Source organism: Rhinatrema bivittatum, unplaced genomic scaffold, assembly GCF_901001135.1.
Source record: "Rhinatrema bivittatum unplaced genomic scaffold, aRhiBiv1.1, whole genome shotgun sequence".
In the NCBI taxonomy this organism is placed as follows: domain Eukaryota; kingdom Metazoa; phylum Chordata; class Amphibia; order Gymnophiona; family Rhinatrematidae; genus Rhinatrema; species Rhinatrema bivittatum.
The window spans coordinates 78,647-96,868 of NW_021820411.1; the positions used below are offsets into that span (position 1 = coordinate 78,647).

At 41.3% G+C, this 18,222-nt stretch overlaps 1 protein-coding gene across 1 annotated transcript in view; it reads right to left on the reverse strand.

The window, feature by feature from the left end:
- Positions 1 to 719: 719 nt before the first annotated feature.
- The window catches only part of RAB39B (RAB39B, member RAS oncogene family), a 32,142-nt gene continuing 14,639 nt past the window's right edge, over positions 720 to 18,222 (reverse strand). The window contains exon 2 of the mRNA XM_029586047.1: positions 720 to 1,183. Within this exon, the coding sequence (XP_029441907.1) occupies positions 757 to 1,183 (427 nt within the window). The 3' untranslated portion in view covers positions 720 to 756. The remainder of the gene's footprint in view (positions 1,184 to 18,222) is intronic.

Sequence of the window (18,222 nt, forward strand, 5' to 3'; positions counted from 1 at the left end):
GTTCTTGTGCAATAGCGCAATTCATCTTTGGTCTTGTGACCATATCCCAACCATTTGTGTTGTGTATGTAGATCTGCCATTTTATCAGTAATTATAAGTGAACCAGCCACCATGGAGTTGCTTCCCATAGTCTCAGCTAAGAGTGGTGAAAGGGAAGAAAAGTTTTTATTTCTAAGAGGTGCATTATTAAACTGCACTTAATATTACTGACAAAATAACATCCATTTGCTGGAAATACCAGGTGACACTCTTCCATCTGCATTTTGGGGAAACAAACACTAGCTGTGAGTATGCATTAATGTGTATTTCACAGCCATTGTACACATCCTAAATGAATGCCAGCAATACCATGTCCTTTTGCTTCCCAGGAACATTGTGAGATCTGAGATTTTCTGTCTCTATGACATGACCTACTCCTTTAGTGCGGCTTCAGAACACTGCAGACTACTACAGATTTAAAACCATAAAGTCCATGTTAAATTCCCTGGAATGTACCAATTCATTAACTTTAATTTTCTTATTTCCATCTTACAGTGTAAACATGCACACTTTCTTCAGTTTCCACGTTTGCGTTCTCAAATTTCAACACAAAAGTATTTGAAAATGTCTTTCCTGCTTCTGCCCTCTCTTTTTTTTTTTTGTCCAGAATAACTCTGCTCACCATCCCTGTAACACACTATCTTCCATCATATTTAGATCAACTAGTAATGTGGGTTGGTTAGTAAAGTTCATAAGAGCTATCCCATCTGAAATTGATTAGCACAAGCACCTTCTATCTGATTTGACAACCTCTTCTGAAGAGTGTACTACGTTTGGTACAAATCCACTCTTTACCCCTTCCCATCCTTCTTGGATAGTGATATCCCCCCGCCTGACAAGCTCGTATATATCGCGAGTCAGGTCAGTGAAGGCCTTCTCCACGTTAATGGCATCCCGAGCCGATGTCTCGATATACTTCATACCGTAGGCCGCAGCCAGTTTCTCGGCTTCATGTCTGGTCACTTGCCGTTGAGTGTCAAGGTCGCATTTGTGACCTACCAAAACGAACACAATCTGGAAGGGCTGAACATGCACTTTTGCCTCTTCTAGCCATTCATGGACATTCTGGAAGGATCTGCGGTTTGTAATGTCAAACAGGAGGAGGCCACCCACCGAGTTTCTGTAGTACGCCCGGGTTATAGACCTGCAAGATAAAAAGAAAACACAAATGAGGGGTGAGATTGCAGTAAACTGTGCACAACATCCACTAGTAATCTACTGTAGTATATTTCAATTTCATGCTTAATATTGGTGCAACAATGAATTTCTCTTATAGTTACTTAATTTAAAAATGTATAACCTGCTAGTCAACTCACAATGGTTACAATAGAACATACATAAAGGTTAAATAGCATAACTATAATACAGTTAAACATAAAAATATATCCAAAAATTAATCCAGGGCAAAATGACAATCATGCCTGAGCTTAGATGGATCAGTAGCTAATATCTGACTGTAACATAGGTAGCATCAATATGTAGCTCCTGAATTAAACTTAAGCTGTAAATGCCTACTTAAACAATCAGGTTCTTAAAACCTTCTTAAATGCCTTTTGAGGTGTTGTCCTACATGGTTGTTCCAGCAGTGTATTCCATAGCACAGGCCCAGCAACTGAAGCAGCCCATTCACGGGCTTCAATCAGATGCGCAAACCAAGGGGAAGGTACTTCCATTAATCCTTTATCAGCAGATCTAAGTTTAGGTAGAAGATATATATTCACACAACATTGAGCTAATTTGAGGTATTAGCTTGCTGCAGCAGGAGTTAAATTTTAATCCTTGCATTAAATGGCGCTGAACTTTAATCATATCAGCTATACCTGGACTTTGCAGATGGCTTATTAAGAGTGATTTATCATATCAAAAACGGCTGAGATGTCAATCAGTATCATGCACTTAATTCCATTGTTGAAGCTGCTCCTGATAGTATCTAAAGTAGATAAGATTTCGGTATTAGTGTTCCCTAAATTGAAATTTCTAGTTCAGGATTGAAAGTTCATGAAATCAGTGAGTTGCTCAAGATCAATGCCTTTAGTAACCTTGGAAAGAAAACAGAGAGAAGAAATTGGATGAAAAATTAGTAAAAGCAGCTGGGTTTGCAGCCCTGTTTAAAAAAACAAAACAAAAAATACAGGATGAACTGAAGCCTGTTCAGAGAATTTGGTAACATGCCTTCCTCTAATGATAGGTTGATAATATTCAAAAGGTAACTACTAAATATCTTCATGCAGAATTTTGCATTCACTGCTTGAAATACAATTCTGTGAACAAGAGGCTGTGTTTTTTGCAACAATCTGGACACTGGTTACTAATGAAAATTTATCCTAAAGGATCTCACACTTGCTAATATAGAAACATAGAAATGATGGCAGAAGAAGACCAAATGGCCCATCCAGTCTGCCCAGCAAGCTTTCACACTTTTTTTTTTATCTCATACTTATCTGTTACTCTTGGCCCTTAGTAACCTTTTGGTTCTATTTCCCTTCCATCCCTGCCATTAATGTAGAGAGCAGTGCTGGAACTGCATCTAAGTGAATATATAGCTTAATTAGTTAGGGATAATAACCACTGCAATAAGCAAGCTATACCCATGCTTATTTGTTTACCCAGACTATGTAATTCAGTCCTTGTTGGTTGTTGTCTGAATATAAACCCACTTTTCTTCATTCCCCTGCCGTTGAAGCAGAGAGCTACGCTGGATATGTATTGAAAGTGAAGTATCAGGCTTAATTGATTTGGGGTAGTAACTGCCGTAACAAGCAAGCTACTCCCCGCTTTTTTGTGAATGCAAATCCTTTTTTCCACATTTCCTCTTGCCGTTGAAGCAATGTCGGAGTCGCATTAACCGTGTGTATGTTTATTGAATAAGGGTATTCACTCCAGGTAGTAGCAGTCTTTCCCGCAAGCCACCCTCTCTTCATTCACATCCTCTAGACTTTATGGATCCACAGTGTTTATCTTACGCCCCTTTGAAGTCCTTCACAGTTTTGGTCTTCACCACTTCCTCTGTAAGGGTGTTCCAGGCATCCACCACCCTCTCCGTGAAGAAATACTTCCTGACATTGGTTCTGAGTCTTCCTCCCTGGAGCTTCAAATCGTGACCCCTGGTTCTGCTGATTTTTTTTCCAACGGAAAAGGTTTGTCATTGTCTTTGGATCATTAAAACCTTTCAAGTATCTGAAAGTCTGTATCATTTATTTATTTTATTTATTTATTTATTTATTTAAGTTTTTTATATACCGGCATTCATGAAATGATCACATCATGCTGGTTTACAAATAAACAGGGGTGCAATAAATACATCAAAAACAGAAATATCACCCCTGCTCCTCCTTTCCTCCAGGGTGTACATATTTAGATTCTTCAATCTCTCCTCAAGTCATTCGATGAAGACCATCCACCTTTTTGGTCACCCAGCATGGACTTCCTCCATGCTGTGTCTGTCCCTTCAGAGATTCGGTCTCCAGAACTGAGCACAGTACTCCAGGTGAGGCCTCACCAAGGACCTGTACAAGGGGATAATTACTTCCCTTTTCTTACTCGATATTCCTCTCTCTCTGCAGCCCAGCATTCTTCTGGCTTTAGCTATCGCCTTGTCACATAGTGTCTAACGATCTGAAGTTGGGGAAACAATAACCCCAAGGTCTCTCTCCTGCTCCGTGCACATCAGCCATTCACCTCCCATCAAATATAGTTCTTTCGGATTTCCACACCCCATATGCATGACTCTGCACTTCTTGACATTGAATCTCAGCTGCCATATCTTCGACCAATCTTCCAGCTTCCTTAAATCCCATCTCATTTTCTCCACTCCTTCCAGCATGTCCACTCTGTTGCAGATCTTAGTGTCATCCACAAAAAGACAAACCTTACCTTCTATCCCGTCCGCTATGTCGCTCACATATAGATATTGAACAGGACCGGTCCCAACACCGATCCTTGCGGCACTCCGCTTAACACCGCTCTCTCTTCAGAGCAGGTTCCATTTACCATCACACATTGTCTTCTGTCCTTCAACCAGTTTGAAATCCAGGCCACCACCTCAGCACTCACTCCTAAGCTTCTCATTTTATTCATCAGCCTCCTGTGTGGGACCATATCAAAAGCTTTGCTGAAATCCAAGTAGATGACATCAAGCGCTCTTCCTCTATCCAATTCCCTAGTCACTCAATCAAAAAAGTCAATCAGATTTGTCTGACAGGACCTTCCCTTGGTGAATCCATGCTGCCTCTGGTCCAGCAATTCTCCCTGACTGTAGATAGTTAACTATTCTTTCTTTCAGCAGCGACTCCATTACTTTTCCCACCACCGAGGTGAGGCTAACCGGTCTGTAGTTACCAGCCTCCTCTCTGCTCCTACTCTTGTGAAGCGGGACCACCACCGCTCTTCTCCAATCTCTCGGCACCACTCCCGTTTCTAGGGATCTATTGAACAGGTCACACAGTGGAACCACCAGCACATCTCTGAGCTCTTTCAGTATCCTGGAATGAACCTCATCAGGCCCCATGGCTTTGTCCACTTTGTTTCCCCAGCTCTTCCCATACATTCTCTTCTGTAAATGGAGTTACATCTACTCTACTCCCCTCCAGTTTCTTGTTAACTAGCGACGGTCCTTCTCCAGGGTCCTCTTTAGTGAACACCGAACTAAAGTATTCGTTTAATATTTCAGCCATTTCTTTGTATTTTTCACCTTTCAATTTCACTATACCACTTTGGACTTTTCTCCTTTCTCTGATGTATCTGAAAAATATTTTGTCACCTCGCTTTACCTCTTTAGCAATCCTTTCTTCCGCTTGACTTTTTGCTGTCTTAATTACTTTCTTTGTCTCCCTCAGTCATACCAGATATTCTTCTTTGTGCTCCTCCCTTTGGGATCCTTTATATTTCTTGAATGCTGTTCTTTTAGCCTTTATTTTGTCAGCCACCTCCTTTGAGAACCAGATAGGTTTCATTTTTCTTTTGCTTTTCTTTACTTTTCTATCATATAGATTAGTTGCCTTGGTAATTGCTCCTTTTAGTTTGGTCCACTGTTGTTCCACATCTCTCTTGTTCTCCCAGCCTTCTAGTTCTTCCTCCAGGTACTTCCCCATTTCATCAAAGTCTCTGTTTTTGAACTGCAAAACTCGGGTCTTCGTGCTTCTTCTCCGTATCCTTTGTGTGATATGAAACCATACTGTTTGATGATCACTGGTGCTGAGGTGGGCATCCACCTGGACATCAGAGACATTATCTCCATTAGTGAGCACTAAATCGAGTATAGCTCCCTCCCTCGTGGGTTCCATTACAATTTGTTTGAACAAAGCCCCTTGCAGGGCATCCACTCTTTCTCTACTATTGTTAGATTCTGCAGAAGGGATACTCCAGTCTACATCTGGCAGATTTAAGTCTCCAACGATCACCACTTCTCCCTTCTTTCTCATCTTTTGGATGTCTTCAATCAGATCTCTGTCATGTTTTTCCTTTTGATTTGGAGGCCTGTAAACCACTCAAATCTAAATGGATGCCCCATCATCTTTTTTTAGGTCGGCCCATAGTGCTTCTTCATTGCCCCATCTTCCTTGCAGCTCAGATGCTTGGATATTGTTTCTGACATAAAGAGCCACTCCTCCCCCTTTCCTATCCTTCCTTAACAAGTTATAGGTCGGTATTGCCATATCCCAATCATGAGATTCTGTGAACCACGTCTCCATGACAGCAACAACGTCCAAGTCCGCCTCCACCATTAGGGCTTGCAGATCTGGGATTTTATTGCCCAAACTATGAGCATTTGTGCTCATAGCTTTCCAGCTTTTCTCATTCAGGTTACAGCTTTTCCTGGACTCCTTTTGTGACTTTAGTTGAGTTTTGTTATCCACTTCACCCTTTCCCTTTGCATTTGTGCAAAGGAAAAGATTAGTGCCTCTGACAGTCATCCATCACAATGAACTTTTTCCTTTGGTTACTGATCTGGAATTTCTGTATGCATTGGGTTTCTTCTTTCTTTTCAGATAACACTTCAATCTTTTCTCAAGAACTTCTTCAGTATTCAATACAGAGAAGGCTTTTTGTACTTGTTGCACTTGATACAGCGTGTGTCTCTGCATCACAGGTTCAATTCTACCAGAGCCCACTGTAATCCTGTTTGAGTTCCTTAATGCCCTGTGGGAGGGGGGGGGGGTAGACTTGTGGGCTGCACAGCTGTCAAGAACTGGTGTCTGTGGGTCACAGGTCTTATCCTACCTGAATCCACTGTAAATCTTTTTTTTCCTTGACTTTTGGTTTTTCTGTGGTAATGGGGAATTAATTCCTGAAAACTGACTCATGAGCAGATGATGGAAACATTATAATTGTTGGATATTTTTTGGGAGAAAAGGGAGGCCAAAACCTCATTTTGTGCAGGAGTTGAGAAAGATGCTTGCTCCCTTGCATAAATTGGTTTAAATTCAGTCAGATGGCTAACAATTGCAAATAATTCTCTAGGATTGATCTCGGCCATATGTATTTTATTGGTGTAATAGTTGTGTTTTCGCCTTGTCTGTCACTGATTTATAGGCAGACAATTGTCCTGTAGAAGGTGTTTGCTGCTTCCTCCATTTAGGTTCATATTTCCTTAATTTATTTTTCTCAATGGAGAAGGAAGCAGTAAACCAAGGATCAGTTTTTTATGACGATGAGAATATTTTTCTTTTACTGGCGCTAAATCATTACAACTTTCTCCAAGATCTTGTTCATGTATTCATGGCCTCAGTAGTGTCTCTGCATTGTTAAGAAGGGAGAGTAGATGAGATTGCCATGTTATCTAGGTCCAAATGACCCTGCTTCAAAATTGTATTAACTGAACTTTGGTTACTTCTCTCTTTACTAAAATGTAAACTCAGTGAGAGTGAACGGTGCTCCAAGCATGGTACTTCTTCAACAATGACTCCAGATGCTCCAGGAATGAAGTAGGAGCTATTAATAAAATTAAATCTAGCATATGCCTGTATTTATGAGTTGGGAGCTATATTAACTATACCCAACCCAATGCAACCATACAATCTAGAAAAATTTCACAGGTGCCACTTGATCAAGATGCAGATTTAAATCACCCAACACTCTAGTGAACTCAAATTAATACTAAGGTTTGAGAAAAGCCTTAATTAGTGGAGAGGAATTGGGTAAAAGTAGGCTGGGATGGGTGAATAAACTAAAAATATTTATAGCAGAGGAGAGTAGCATAACCTCATAAGCATACCTGGGAACTTTTGACTTCCAGTCGTGGATTAGCGGGGGAAGGCAACTGCACAGTGGGACCGGATGTTCACAAATTTGCTCTCATAAACACTCTTACATGTTCACACTTATTTTCACTGCTCATTCTCTCACATTCTCACATGTCCGTTTACACCTTTACTTCTGCCATTCTCCCACCAATACACATACTCACGTCTCTCCCTCTTCCATACACACATGCCCACTCACTTTCACATCCATGCTCTCTCCTACTCACCTCAGATCTCTTCTTCCTACACAAATACTCACTCACTCACTCTCACAGACACATTCATTCATTCTTTCTCCCCCCCCCCCTTTCAAAACACACTAGCATCAGCAGACTCTAACCTGGGCTCCTGGAGCAGCAGCAGCCTCTTCCTTCTCCTCCTGTGCTGCGGAAGTGGACGCTACCTGTTTCTTATTCCTCGTTTGATGCACGGGCAGGAAACTGCAATGTCGATTGGCCAAGGCCAACAGGATGGGGTGGGCAAATGGCTGGATCCAGGAAACAGGCTGTGCAGGAGCAGGTGGTGTCCCGAGGAAGCAAAGTTAAGAGTTAAAAAGGTGCGGAGATGGTAGAAATCACTGTCTAGTTCCTCCTTTTTCAGCCGCACAAGACCAATGACGCTCCTTTCTTCTTTCCGGGTCCAAGCAGATTGGTTTTGCTGCAGCACCCAGAGATTTCCACTATTGGCCCATAGACCTGGTAATTCTTTTGGAATTCTGGAGTCTCCGGGCCAAATCCGGAGAGTTCCCGGGTATGGAAATTATGTAGTGAAATAGGGAAATCAAACAGTGTTTTGATCAATGCCAGGTCTATACAAAATTGGGTGGGGATTTTTGATATGACTAAGGATTGAAATCTGTATCTGGATTGATTAATGGAAACCTGGTTATCTGGGAAGAAGGGAGTAGTTATTTCTCGGGTCTGTCCTATAGGTTATGATATTGTATTGAATAATAGGGTTGGTAAACAAGGAGGAGGTGTAGCAGTGATTTTTAAAGCGTAGCTACCAGTAAAGCAGATCGTGTTTGAGCCGGTTTTGAGATGTGAGTTTTGTTTTTGAAACTGAATTTTGAAATTACTATAACATTATCGTTATGGTACTGCCCTCTCCCCAACTTTATCAGTAGAAAGACTGGAGGAAGTAACTGAAGTCTTATTGGCCCAGACTTTAAAGTGTCCATTTCTTTTAGGGCTGGGAGATTTTAATTTACATATGGATAGGTGTTTGGTTTTTACATTTTATGAATTTTTAGCTGTGTTTAGAAATATGGGATTTGCATCAAATAATAGAAGATCCAACCCATGAGAGAGGTCATACCTTGGACTTTGTAATGCTACACATTGCAAAAACTGAGGGGGGGTACCTTGCTTTCTCAGAGTACAGAAAATATCATGTGGTCTGACTATTTTGTAGTAAATTTTTCTCAGAGAACTATTCTGGCTTCCCATCCCCTCCCGCATCTTGTTCAAAACCCTCACCATCATACATAAAGCTTTCTACTACCACAACTCCTCATGGCTCAACAAACCACTGCTACCAGCTCAATCTGCCCGCCCCTCCAGAATGAACTCCAAATGCACCCTACAAGTCCCCACACTTAGGAAAGCCCGTCTCTCAGCAACAAGGTCCCGCGCCCTTTCCGTTGCGGGCCCCTCCCTCTGGAATTCTCTTCCTCATGAACTACGCCTAGAGCAATGCCCTGTCAAATTCCGCAAACTTTTAAAAACCTGGCTTTTTCACCAAGCCTTTCCAGATTAACTCCCAGATTAACTCCCAGACCTTCGCCAACCCCCCTCAGACCAGGCCCGCCCGTCCGCCTCTCTACAATACCCAGCGTATTCTGTTGATCTGGTTACCCTGTAATTTATTGTAATCTGTAAATTATCACCATGTAATTTTATTACCCTGTATGCTTTCATAACCTGTATATTCTGCTATAATCTACAAGTTAACTGTATCCTGTTATTCCTGTTATTCTCCTTACTGCTTTCTTGTTCAGGTCCCGCCTCTCCCGGACCCCTATTAGTTATCCTGCTCTCCCCTCCCCTGTTATTTGTAATTTCCATCTTTTGTTACTATGTAAACCGATATGATGTGTACTTTAATGTCAGTATAGAAAATTTAATAAATAAATAAATATTTTGTTTACTCTAATGGTCCTGTAATGGATGATGCTAAACTGCAGGACAAGGCAAGATGGGGGAAGATAAATGCTGAGGTGTTCAGGGAAAAAAATTGGAGAATCGGGTTGACCGGTATTGGGATGTTAAAGGCAAAGAGGATTTGGATTGATTGATATTAAGATAGGGGGAGCTGTTGACTGACTATATAAAGGAGGTTCAGGTTAAGAAGCAAGTTAAAATACTTTTGGAAAAAAAAAGATCTCCGTGGTATACACAAGAACTGGTGCAGTTAAAAAGAAGCTGTAAATTGGAAAGGTCTTGGGAAAAAGGAAGTAATGAATTGAGAGTTAAATGGCGGAAAGCAAACACTGATTATTAAGTCAATAGTGTTAGCAAAAAAAATATATAATATGGGGATTATTCAGCCAATAACAATATGAGAGTGCTTTTTAAGATAGTTAAGTCCACAGTTGGTGAAAAGAAGGCATCTTTAATTTTTGAAGATTTTGCCAGAATGTGAAAGTTTAGCTACTTATTTTTGTGAAAAAATGTGGAATTGTTGAAAAACGATTTGAGGAAGAGACTGTCAGATGGGGACAGTCAGATGAAAATGAGAATCGAGCCCTTGGGCACGGTGTTTGATGCCATAAGTCAGTTATTGTTCTTTGAAGAAATCTCCTCATTAGACTCGTGTCTCAGATCTGTCAGGCGCATCCTGGTTATTGAAGGATGCGTCTGACATGACAAGGTATTGATGTGGTTATCATCTTTTGTGAATGGATCATTGGAGAAAGGGTTTCTTCCACCTCAGGCAAGAAAAGGCTGTCATTCTCCCTTCTTTGAAAAATGACATCCTTGATGCTAGGTTGTCTTGTAACTATAGACCGGTCTCTAATATTTTTTATGTCGCTAAGATTGTGGAAAAGGTGGTCACTACTCGAGTGATGGAATTTATTGAAAAAGATTTTCTTGATATGGCCCAGGAAGGATTTAGATGAGGATGAAGTCTGACACCCTGTTAAGTGCTATGATGGGTGAGGTGTTACCTAGGACAGGTAAGAAGACTATTATTAGTGTTATTGAACCTTCCAACTGCCTTCGATATAGTTAACCATGAAGATCTGTGTAAGGATGCCTGGTTGGGATGGATGGTTCTTAAATGGCTTTCTAGCTTTTTAAGAAAAAGAAAGCAGTTAGTAGAGATGCCCACGAAGGGGTACCCCAGGGCTCCTCTTTCTCCCCAGCCCTATTTACTATTTTGTTTTGGCACCTCAGAGGAGCTTGGTATTATTATTATTATTATTATTTTTTTTTTTTTATATACCGACATTCATCTCAATTGAGATATCACACCGGTTTACATTCAGGTACTGTAGGTATTTCTCTATCCCCAGAGGGCTTACAATCTTTTGGGCTTGAAATATTTATCTATGAGGACGATATACAGATACTGACATTTCTGGGGAATAAGCCATGATGATGCAGTCTCGAATCTGAATCTTTGTTTGCAAGCAGTGTCACGTTGGTTGCATGGAAATATGAGGGTTTTACAATGTTTAAAAATGGAGTTGTTAAGGTTGGGCCCCGATCAGTTATTGAAAGGGTCAATGCTAGAGGGACTGTATCTATTCCCAAAAGCAGAGGTGAGATCCCTGGGAGTTATTTTAGATGAGAATCTGTCCATGGAAAAGCAGACAGCAAACGTCTCGCCATATTTGGAGATTTCACCCATATGTAGAAAGCTGTAACCTGTGCTTTAATACTATCAAACATAGATTACTGCAATGTGCTGTATTACGGTTTACTGGGGAAAATTATCCGTGAACTGATTCAGAATACAGCAGGACATACAGTAATGGGGTAATCTAGAAGATGGACGGCGAACCCATTATGGCAGCTTCATTGGTTGCTGATAGCGTTTCGATATGTTTAAACTTGCTTATAGCTGACAGCCATTGCTTCTGTCAATAAAGAGAGCTAGGGACGCGCTAGTGTTCCTGGCGCCTTTTTACCGCCGGCCCTAATTTGCATAGCTTGGCTTAGTGAGTCGCGTGCCCAGGAAAGTGGGCTCTTCCGCGCGGTTTACTGTATCGGTCTGAAAGAACTATTTCAAAATGATGTATGCAAACTGATATTTTATTTTATTTACTTCCAAGCATTTGATACGCAGCCTTTGCTGGATTACATGAAGTACTGGATACTGTCAACGGCAGATTCACGATGTCGGACCAGCCCGGGTATTCGCCGCCCAGGACGCATCACGTGGTCTGCCGAGCGTGGCTCTATCACGGCTGCGCTCGGCAGACCACGTGACTGGAGCGATCGGCCCACCGGGGGATGCCCCATCCCCCGATAGGCCAATCTGCCCCTGGATATTGTGTACATCAGCAATGGATACATGCAGATAGGAGGAAGTGATTGCACAACACAGAGCACATGCTATATCATAACAAATAATTATTAATGTTGTATGTGTAAAGAAATATAAAAAAACATTTAGTATTTCTTTATAAACGTCTCCTGCAATACCTAACTCATTATAAACTTATACACAAAAAATGATCAACGTCCTTAGACACAGCTACTTACAGTTCATAAAAAGTCTTTGGTTTCAAAAGTCCATCTGGTTCTCCTCACCACATGCAATAGTCTCTAAGAGCAGAAGGTACTTCCAACACCTTCAAGGCTTTAGGGATATGCAAATATGTAGAATAATTAGCAGTTAATTTCCTGGGACAAACTTGCTTTATTCCTTAAACAAACTTGCAGTTGATTTCCTTAAACAAACTTGCTTTCTCCTTTGATTCCTTTAAGCAAACTTCCTTTGTTTGGCCTTTCTACTCTCTTCCTCAGGAGGAAGAAACCACACCACCCTGCTGCATCTTTAAACTACAAAACAGACATGCACCATTGTCCCTTGTCAACCCTATTTACATGGAAAAGGAATGGTAAATGGTCATTAATCCTACCCCACGTAACATACTACACTAGATACCATGCTGTCAGATTTCAATGGTAACCTTTACACTAATAAATTACCCTTACCTCACAACACATAACACAACAAATTTAGACATAAAGAATTAAGAAATGTTACTTGAAACTCAAACGCACAGATCTTACCGTTCTAGCTTCCCTCAACTACTTCTTTAATGCAAACGGAGGAACAGACTCAGTGTTTTGTGACTTTTTAAATAAAGCCTCATGCCAGAACGAGGTTACTCGTATTACGTAGCCTTTTCAAAGTAGGGTACGTTTATATAAATTCATCAGACAACGGTTACACATTTCTTTTCTTTATGGACAGTTGAGCAGGGATTAGTTCGGAAATCTAAATGGAGTCCTCGGGGACCCCCGGATCCATTGACTGATACTTTTGAAAAATTGGTATTTCATGACATAGCAATAATGAAGTAACACCACTGTAGATTTTCCAGTAATTTAACTAGGACAGAGAAGGGCCTGCCAAGAATTGAGGGATAATATTTCTTTAGTAATTGGACCAACTGCTAAAGGTAGGGGGAATTGTTGTAATGGATAAGAATGCGTAGGACAATGAAGCTACACACCAACTATCAGACCATAACTCTTATTTACCTTTGCAACAAGATCCTACCCCAGTTCTACATTAAAAGAGCATTGGATGAGGGGCTTAAACAACGCTTCGTTACTTCCAAACAATATGACTTTTTATTTGAACCATGGCCAAAAGCTCTGTTTATTTTTATTTGATTTAAAAAATTCACAAGTCCCTCGGAGATCCTCCAGGGCACCCAATAGTATCGGGTACTATTGGGACAGTGCTAGAACCACTGTCTCAGTATGTTGATTCTTTTTTAAGACTCTTGGTTCCTAAATGTCAGGCCTACATTAGGGACTCTTCACATTTTATACAGATTTTACAAACAAGTTTGGTGTGGAAAGAACCTTGGTTTCCAGCAACTATAACTTCCCTCTATACTAACATTCTACAGGATGTAGCGCTGCAGGTTATAATAAGGACTCATTATTATCTGATTGTCATTCTGAAAGTACAACTAGCATCCACAGCCTTGTATGAAAACCTTTTTAGTTTTAATCATCAGTTTTTTAAGCAAGTTAAAGGGAGAGCCATGGGCACAACTATGGCTCTGTCAATAGCTAATCTTGATGTTGCTCAAAAAAAAAGTTAATGTTTACCCCTTGTTCCATGTAAACCGGCATGATATGATATCCATCATGAATACCGGTATAGAAAAGCGTTAAATAAATAAACTTGAGGAGGTTCACACTTACGCTTCTTTCTACGGGGCATCCATTCTTATGTGGGTAACATTTATTGTTGATATTTTTTCCGTGTGAATTACAGAATTTTCTGCTTTGGCTTAATACAAGAAAATAACATCTGCAGTTTACTGTACAATACCATTCAATACACATAGCTTTTCTTCATGTATTAGTTTATAAAGGTGAAGGGCAGCTAGCAATTACTATTTTCACCAAGCCCACCGATAGAAACACTCTGTTGCATTTTGAAAGCTTTCATCCTAATAATTTGTGTACAAACATCCCTGTGGGACAATTTTTAAGATTGACATTTGTGTACAACTACAGATGAATATAAACGACAGGCACAAGTGATACGAGCATGTTTTTTGGCTAGAGGTTATCCTTCTAAAGTTCTTAGAAGAGCATATAAAAGGGGTTTATATGTGGACAGAGATTTACAAATCACTCCCCGATCAAAAAACAAAAGATCAGTATGCATTATTCCATATTCCAGCAGATCGACAAAGCTTCAACAAATTATTTTGAAACGCTGGCATGTTCTGAGTTTGCATGGTATTTTTCAGCAGAAGCCAATGTTTGCACAAAGTCGGGGGCAGAATTTAAGTGATAGATTACTTTTAACCACGGGGCCAGTTTGCATGCAGTAATACATTAAAGATTAATGTTTAACAGCATCCGTCCTTTAGGACTGAATATAGGTTACAGGCACATTATGATGGTGAGTCTGCTCAGGTGGTGTATGCCATCATATGTCCATGCCAAAAATTATACATTGGACAAACAAAATTACAGATTAAAACAAGGATAATACAACATAAAAGCTGCCTTAGGATGGATAAAACTGATTCCCCACTAGCTAAACATTGGTTGGAAATGCAACATTCGGTGGATGATGTGAGATTTTTTGTTATACAAAAGAATACCTGTCCAAAAGGAGACAACATGGCAAACCCTGATGCTGAAAGGCCTGAATTTAAACATAGAATGGGAGTCCTTTCTGTAATTAATAAGAGCACCGGTAGAAAAGGGTGGTTAGAATGGGTGTGTATATAGTTTTTATCTTTGAACGGTTTGTTTTCAAATGTGCGAAATAGGTTAAGTTCTTAGATGTATCTCTTTAATATAACCAAGGAAAACTTTATTTCTGTTTTTTAAATGAGCTAATGGTATTTGGATACAGGACTTATAAGAGCTGCAAAAAAAGACATATCAGTTTGAAGTGATCAGTTGTGTATAATAGTTTTACATTTTAAGTTATCATAAACACAGTTAAATATAGATAGGTACCAGTAGTTCTCTTAATAGATCTTTATACACCTATTGCATATGTTTAAACAGAAAAAAAAAGGTAATACCGTTTTGTGTTGACATTAAGGCTACGTAATACGAGTAACCTCGTTTTGGCATGAGGCTTTATTTAAAAAGTCACAAAACGCTGTCTGTTCCTCCAGTTGCATTAAAAAAGTAATTGAAGGAAGCTAGAACGGTAAGATCTGTTCGTTTGAGTTTCAAGTAACATTTCTTAATTCTTTATGTCTAAATTTGTTGTGTTATATGTTGTGAGGTAAGGGTAATTTATTAGTGTAAAGGTTACCATTGAAATCTGGCAGAGTGGTATCTAGTGTAGTATGTTACATGGGGTAGGATTAAGGAGCATTTACCATTCCTTTTCCATGTAAATAGGGTTGACAAGGGACAATGGTGCATGTCTGTTTTGTAGTTTAAAGATGCAGCAGGGTGGTGTGGTTTCTTCCTCCTGAGGAAGAAAGGCCAAACAAAGGAAGTTTGCTTAAAGGAATCAAAGGAGAAAGCAAGTTTGTTTAAGAAAATCAATTTGCAAGTTTGCTTAAGGAATAAAAGCAAGTTTGTCCCAGGAAATTACCGGTAACTGCTAATCAGCCCAAGGCTAAGATGTCCATCAGCAGTGGCTTCAAGGTCTGTATCCGCTGCCTGGGCCTGCACCATGATTCCTCCAAATACTACAGCTGCAGTCTGATGTCCTCTAGGGTGCAGCAACAGCCCACCTGGAAGATGCTGGTAAGAGCCCAAAGCCTCAGCAGGAAGCTGAGAAGCTGAACCACTCCTTGTCCGGGTGAGGCACTGTTGGACTCTTGGCACAGGAAATCAAAATGACACATGACACCTCCCCCCATGCCACCCACATCCCCATGGTATCTGTTCCTGGATTCATCTCAGGTCAGAGTTGAGCATTGCATAAAGGTCTGTAGGCACTGGATGAAGTAACAAAAGAGCACCTAAATAAATCAAAGGACCCTCTTTGGGACCATCTCCCTCACAGCCAAAGACAGATTGCTGCTTTTGGCACAGAATTCCACCAGGGTGGGCCCCGGGGCTCACCAAAGCACCATCTGTGTCACTGATGCAGAGCTTATATTCCAGGGTGCAAACTACACACTTGGCATGGCATGTCAAAGCACCATCAATAGTGGTGGAGTGAAGAGCCTCAGCCCATACGTCCAAGACCCCCGCTGTTAATGCTATGATGTGGATGCTGCTGCCATCCGATGGGACTTATTATCACAGCATCCTTGGCTTTATCGACAGCCCTCAATGAAGAAGAGCCAATCTGGATCTCTGACGATGTCTCCGCTCCAACACTGCACAGAAGGTTCCTAAACCAGTGGGAACCCAGCTATCAGCTAGTGAAGAATTTCTTTGCCTAGATTGGAGAGGGAGACTAAAACCTCTCCTGCCCACAATAGAGAACATTTTTACACATAATGGAGCTGCTGCCCGTCACATCTCCTCAAGAGAATCCAGCATTGGGATTATGCTGTCACCAGGAGGTGCTGGATTCTCCTCCTCCAGGGGAAGAAGTGTGATCAGTTCATTCAGATGTTTTCCCCTTGGACCAGCAGAGATCTCCTGCCCTATTGCCCTCCTCGTTGTCAGAGTCATGGCTAGTGGAGGAAGAATATTCCCGGGGAGTTCCCTCTGGTCCCGTGCCAGACTTGCTGGAGTGTACTTTTCCTCCTACGGAGGATCTCTGCTATTCCAGGTTCTTGGATAAGCTGTCAAAGATGTTGCCCATTAGAACTGCAAAGGAAATTGACCCAAGGGCAGATGTCTTTGGGCTTCTTTAGTTCCTTCAACCTCCCAAAGAGTCCACAGCTATCCCAGTTCACAACCTCAAGAATCTGCAAATGAGGATGTGACAGATGCCAACATTTTGCCTTCTGGTGTCCTGGAAGCTGAACTTAAACTACAAAGTCCAGGCTTCCCCTGGCTTTGGGGTGATCCAGCTACCACACTACTCTGTGGTAGTGTTGAGATGTACTAAGCCCACTCATGATCACTGTAATATCCCATCTGGAAAAGACGGAAAAGTGTTGGATGTGTTTTGGGAAAAAGATCTTTCGGGGATCCATGCTGGGTACCCAGATTGCAGCTCACCAGCTCTAGATTTGCCCAAATGCATGCAAAAGCCACATTTTTGGATGAAATTGTCAAACCCAGAATAGACAAACTTCTGTTGAGCAGGAGAGGAATGTGAGAAGCACCTCATTTGTTTCATTTACAAAGCTTTTGACATTGCAACCAGGATTTCAGCTGCTTCCATTGGAGCTCGTAGGCTTGCATTGTTATGAGCAAGTGGTCTTCTAGAGAAAATGCATGATTGTCTCATAGATGTTACTTGCACAGGGGAACCTTATTCAGTGACAAAGTTCAAAAGACAGTGGCTCTAATCAATCCACCCTAGAATCTTCAGCTGCGGTGGGGGACCAACCGGCTCCTGCCTGATGCCAGTATACTGATGCCAGTATGCCTGATGCCAGTACTGATGCCACTTCAGTTCAAAAAGGGAAAGGCATCAGCCATAGACTTAGCAACAGACGTAGCCTAAGCTGGAGACCACTTTTGACAACTATGAGACCTGCCTCCTCCAGTAGGTGCTGTATCACCTACTTCCTCCTCCTTCCTCCTGGAGTGGTGCTGTATCACAAGGGACCAGTGGATCCTAAAACTTGGGTATGGCTATCATTTACACTTCTCTCATCCTCCTCTGACCCGACGGGTTTTGGTCTTCAGCTCAGACCCTTCTCACTTTACACAACTACACCTGAAGGTGGAATGGCTCATTCAGCAGAAGGCCGTGGAATCTGTCCCTTCTCAGATTCCTGGTATTTTCTAATCCCCAAGAAATCAGGGGGATTGCAAACTATTATGAACGTGCAGAAACTGACAAGTTGTTTGGTTTGGGAGGAGTTCAAGATGAATTCCTTTCAGATGATTTTGTCATGTAGCTAAACGATTGGCTGTGTGCTCTGGATCTGAAGAATGCTTATGCACACATCCCCATTCACCCCGCCCATAGGAAGTTCCTCAAGTTTGTGATGAAGTATGTACATTACCAATAAAAGGTGCTCTTCTTTGGCCTCTCTGTAGCCCCCAAAGATGTTCACAAAATGTCTTGTGGGAGCAGCAGCACAGCTTCGTCAGCAGAGATTCTGCATGTTCCTATACCTGAATGATTGGCTGGTGGTAGGTCCATCCGGAGTCCCTTGAAAAGACCATACAGCTCCTCCAAT